We start from the raw sequence: 5,323 nt of genomic DNA on the forward strand, positions 1-5,323 counted from the left end.
TGGGGTTTAACTAAAACTGACCCTCCAATCACACTGATAAATACCACTAGAATAGTATATTGGCTAGGTCAGTCTGATGTCTGTGTGTAATGGCTCAGAGTTGAAGTGTGTATATAGTATAAATAGGTCAGACCCAGGGAGAGATATCTCCTGATCCAGGGCCTGTCTTTACAACACATACAAACACTCATTATGGAAAGAAACCAGATATCTCCTGATCCAAGGCCTGTCTTTACAACACATACAAACAGTCATTATGGAAAGAAACCAGATATCTCCTGATCCAGGGCCTGTCTTTACAACACATACAAACAGTCATTATGGAAAGAAACCAGATATCTCCTGATCCAGGGCCTGTCTTTACAACACATACAAACAGTCATTATGGAAAGAAACCAGATATCTCCTGATCCAGGGCCTGTCTTTACAACACATACAAACAGTCATTATGGAAAGAAACCAGATATCTCCTGATCCAGGGCCTGTCTTTACAACACATACAAACAGTCATTATGGAAAGAAACCAGATATCTCCTGATCCAGGGCCTGTCTTTACAACACATACAAACAGTCATTATGGAAAGAAACCAGATATCTCCTGATCCAGGGCCTGTCTTTACAACACATACAAACAGTCATTATGGAAAGAAACCAGATATCTCCTGATCCAGGGCCTGTCTTTACAACACATACAAACAGTCATTATGGAAAGAAACCAGATATCTCCTGATCCAGGGCCTGTCTTTACAACACATACAAACAGTCATTATGGAAAGAAACCAGATATCTAGAGTAAATAAAGCTTTATTATTGTAATAATACATTCAAACAGACTATGACAATACTAAAGAGTAAACATTAAACCATCAACATTCAAAATGCAACATGACATCAAAATAATCTATGCTTTTCAAACATAGTCAAGAACCAGCATGTGCCATTACACATTTCATTGCAGACTATCATCACCTTAAAATATCAACAAACACCTGCAGTGAAGCCCGATAACCTTCCTGAGAAACATGTCTACCCTCTGTTCCTTCAGCCCTCTGTTCCTTCACCAACCCCTACCCCAGCTCCCTCTTCTAACCCCCTACCCCAGCTCCCTCTTCTAGCCCCCTACCCCAGCTCCCTCTTCTAACCCCCTACCCCAGCTCCCTCTTCTAGCCCCCTGGCCCAGCTCCCTCTTCTAGCCCCCTGGCCCAGCTCCCTCTTCTAACCCCCTACCCCAGCTCCCTCTTCTAGCCCCCTACCCCAGCTCCCTCTTCTAGCCCCCTACCCCAGCTCCCTCTTCTAGCCCCCTGGCCCAGCTCCCTCTTCTAGCCCCCTGGCCCAGCTCCCTCTTCTAACCCCCTGGCCCGGCTCCCTCTTCTAGCCCCCTGGCCCAGCTCCCTCTTCTAGCCCCCTACCCCAGCTCCCTCTTCTAGCCCCCTACCCCAGCTCCCTCTTCTAGCCCCCTGGCCCAGCTCCCTCTTCTAGCCCCCTACCCCAGCTCCCTCTTCTAGCCCCCTGGCCCAGCTCCCTCTTCTAGCCCCCTGGCCCAGCTCCCTCTTCTAGCCCCCTGGCCCAGCTCCCTCTTCTAGCCCCCTACCCCAGCTCCCTCTTCTAGCCCCCTGGCCCAGCTCCCTCTTCTAGCCCCCTGGCCCAGCTCCCTCTTCTAGCCCCCTGGCCCAGCTGTCTCACTGCTGTTTGAGGAAGAGGGCAGCTCCATTCTGAATCCACTGGTCAGGGTTTCTTCCACAAGGTAGTGTGACGTGAGTCACCACGCTGACCCGCTCAGAGCTGGTGTACACAGGCAGAGAGATGACCTCCTCAGGACTGTAGCTGCCACTGGAACACTGCAATGTAACACACACAACGTTATATTAACATCAAATCAACCTTTATTGGTCGCGTACACAGATTTGCAGATGTTTTCGCAGGTGTAGTGAAATGCTTGTGTTTCTAGTTCCAACAGTGATATCTAGCAAATAAATATATACACAACTCACAGGTCCGTTGGTGTGTGTGTGTGTGTGTGTGTGTGTGTGTGTGTGTGTGTGTGTGTGTGTGTTGTTAAGGATGCACATTTCTGTACATTTTGTTGCTGACTAACAAACCCCCATTAACCAGTTAACAAACAGTAAAATGAGGTTCCCAAAGGAAAATACTATGCATGGAAGGAGCAGACATTTTTCATTAAGAGCTTAAAGAACAAGTGACAATAGCGAGCCTATCCTCTCATATTATTGAACAACAAACCACTGTAATGAAGCACAGAACTGAATAGATCCATTTCAAACATTTGCCGAAATGCAATTTGCGGGAAAACTCTGTTGTAGAAAACACATGATGTGATGCGTTTCATGTGACAGAGACAAACATCTCCGTTAGAAACTTAGAAGAGAGGGAATATGGAAATATGTAACAACTAAAATGGGTTGTTCATATGACTAGGATTGTGCCTTTGGCTTCTGGACAACGAAGGAAAGTTGATATAGGAAACGAGTAGTACAGGAGAGAAATACTGTAAAACTTTTTTTGGGTTGCTAGCTTAGCTGTTAGCTGCTTCATGCTGTTCCTCTCTCCCACTGCTCCCTGCAGCCAGTGTCTGTGAGTTGCCTAGCAACGAGTCTCTCCTCTGGCTTGCTTGCAGCTCATTCTACTCGAGACAGCAAGCCATTAGTTAACATACGAAATCTACTTTCTAACTCTAGAAACTCACTGTACGTGACTATTTTCGACAAAATAATCATTCCGGTCGACCAAGACCAAGTCTCTCTCTGTCCCCGTCTCTCTCTGTCTCCGTCTCTCTCTGTCTCCGTCTCTCTCTGTCTCCGTCTCTCTCTGTCTCCGTCTCTGTTCCTGTTTTATTGACTGACTAGATTTGTTCAATTCTGACACCAAATGAATCCCACAAAATGATACAAATGAACCTAGAGACTAATGAGCATGAATGGTGAAATGTCTTTTCGGAGGCTAACGACTAACGGTTAACATCCCCAGTAAAGGGTGGGCGAGGCCTCAGTAAAAGCAGTTTGAAGCTGGTCAGATAGGCCTCAGATCCCTCAGATAACTGCTGTAGCAGGGTTGAATCCACATTAGCCTGGTGGTCCAGCCATTAGACATTATACAGGAGCAACAGAGGGAGGAGAGGGAGGGAGGGAGAAGAAAGAGGGGATTATGCTCTATATCAAGTAGTGTTTGGTTAATAAAGCCACTGGTCAGATACTATCCATCACCTTTCCTGTCTGAGCAGTGTTACTCAGATAATTGAGGGAGAGGCCAGGAGAGAGGGAAGAAAGATGGCAGGCCTGTTCAAAGGATAAAATATATTGTTCCTTCTTTCACACAGTAAGACCTTCAGGGAAATAAACAACCCTGAACAAAAATATAAAGGCAACATGTAAAGTGTTGGTCCAATTGCTGAAATAAAGATCCCAGAAATGTTCCATAAGCACAAAAAGCTTATTTCTATAACACAAACTGTCATACACATACACGCATTCATACACACACACATATATGCACACACACGTACACATACATACACACACCCACACATACATACACACATTCACACAGTGACTCCTGTTGTTTTTCTGTGTCAGCCTCCAGTATTTATGCTGCAGTAGTTTATGTGTCGGGGGGCTAGGGTCAGTCTGTTACATCTGGAGTATTTCTCTTGTCTTATCCGGTGTCCTGTGTGAATTTAAATATGCTCTCTCTAATTCTCTCTTTCTCTCTTTCTGTCTTTCTCTCGGAGGACCTGAGCCCTAGGACCATGCCTCAGGACTACCTGGTATGATGACTCCTTGCTGTCCCCAGTCCACCTGGCCGTGCTGCTGCTCCAGTTTCAACTGTTCTGCCTGCGGCTATGGAACCCTGACCTGTTCACCGGACGTGCTTGTTGCACCCTCGACAACTACTATGATTATTATTATTTGACCATGCTGGTCATTTATGAACATTTTAACATTTTAACATCTTGACCATGTTCTGTTATAATATCCACCCTGCACAGCCAGAAGAGGACTGGCCACCCCTCATAGCCTGGTTCCTCTCTAGGTTTCTTCCTAGGTTTTTGGCCTTTCTAGGGAGTTTTTCCTAGGGAGTTTTTCCTAGCTACCGTGCTTCTTTCACATGCTTTGCTTGCTGTTTGGGGTTTTAGGCTGGGTTTCTGTACAGCACTTTGAGATATCAGCTGATGTACGAAGGGCTATATAAAAATAAATTTGATTTGATTTGAAATTTGATTACACAGGTGCACCTTGTGTTAGGGACAATAAAAGGCCAATGTAGAATGTGCAGTTTTGTCACACAACACAATGCCACAGATGTCTAAAGTATTGAGGGAGCACGCAATTGGCATGCTGACTGCAGGAATGTCCACCAGAGCTGTTGCCAGAGAATTTAATGTTAATTTCTCTACCATAAGCCACCTCCGTCGTTTTAGAGAATTTGGCAGTACGTCTAAGACCAGCTGATGAAACTGTGGGTTTGTACAACCAAAGAATGTCATCACTAACTGTCAGAAACCGTCTAAGGGAAGCTCATCTGCGTTCTCATTGTCCTCACCACGGTCATGACCTGACTACAGTTCGGCGTCATTACCGACACCAATGGGCAAATGGTCACTTTGATGGCCAATGGCACGTTGAAGAAGTGTGCTCTTTTTTATTGATAATGGTAAATGGTCATTTATATGCACAGTGATACCGTGACGAGATCCTGAGGCCCATCGTCGTGCCATTCATCTGCCGCCATCACCTCATGTTTCAGCATGATAATGTACGGCCCCATGTCACAAGGATCTGTACAAAATTCCTGGAAGCTGAAAATGTCCCAGTTCTTCCATGGCCTGCATACTCACAAGACATGTCACCCACTGAGCATGTTTGGGCTGCTCTGGATCTACATGTACGACATTGTGTTCCAGTTCCCACCAATATACACCAACTTCACACAACCATTGAAGAGGAGTGGGACAACATTCAGGCCACAATCAACAGCCTGATCAACTCCATGTGAAGGAAATGTGTTGCGCTGCATGAGGTAAATGGTGGTCACACCAGATACTGACTGGTTTTCTGATCCACGCCCCTACCTTTTTTAAAGGTATCTGTGACCAACAGAAGCATATCTGTATTCCCAGTCATGTGAAATTCATATATTAGGGCCTAATGAATTTATTTAAATTGACTGATTTCCTTCTATGAACTGTAACTCAGTAAACTCGTCGAAATTGCTGCATGCTGTGTTCAAATTTTTGTTCAGTGTAAATCAGAGAAGACGTGAACAATAAGAACTCTGTTGCCATGACAACAGCTAATCACAGAGCTGA

General features: G+C 45.3%; 1 protein-coding gene across 1 annotated transcript in view; it reads right to left on the reverse strand.

Moving 5' to 3' along the window:
* Nucleotides 1–786: 786 nt before the first annotated feature.
* The window catches only part of dync2h1 (dynein cytoplasmic 2 heavy chain 1), a 328,531-nt gene continuing 323,994 nt past the window's right edge, over nt 787–5,323 (reverse strand). Inside the window, exon 90 of the mRNA XM_082956441.1 lies at nt 787–1,838. Coding sequence (XP_082812567.1) covers nt 1,680–1,838 — 159 coding nt within the window. The 3' untranslated portion in view covers nt 787–1,679. The remainder of the gene's footprint in view (nt 1,839–5,323) is intronic.

Source organism: Salmo salar, chromosome 09 (assembly GCF_965601325.2).
Source record: "Salmo salar chromosome 09, fSalSal1, whole genome shotgun sequence".
Lineage (NCBI taxonomy): Eukaryota > Metazoa > Chordata > Actinopteri > Salmoniformes > Salmonidae > Salmo > Salmo salar.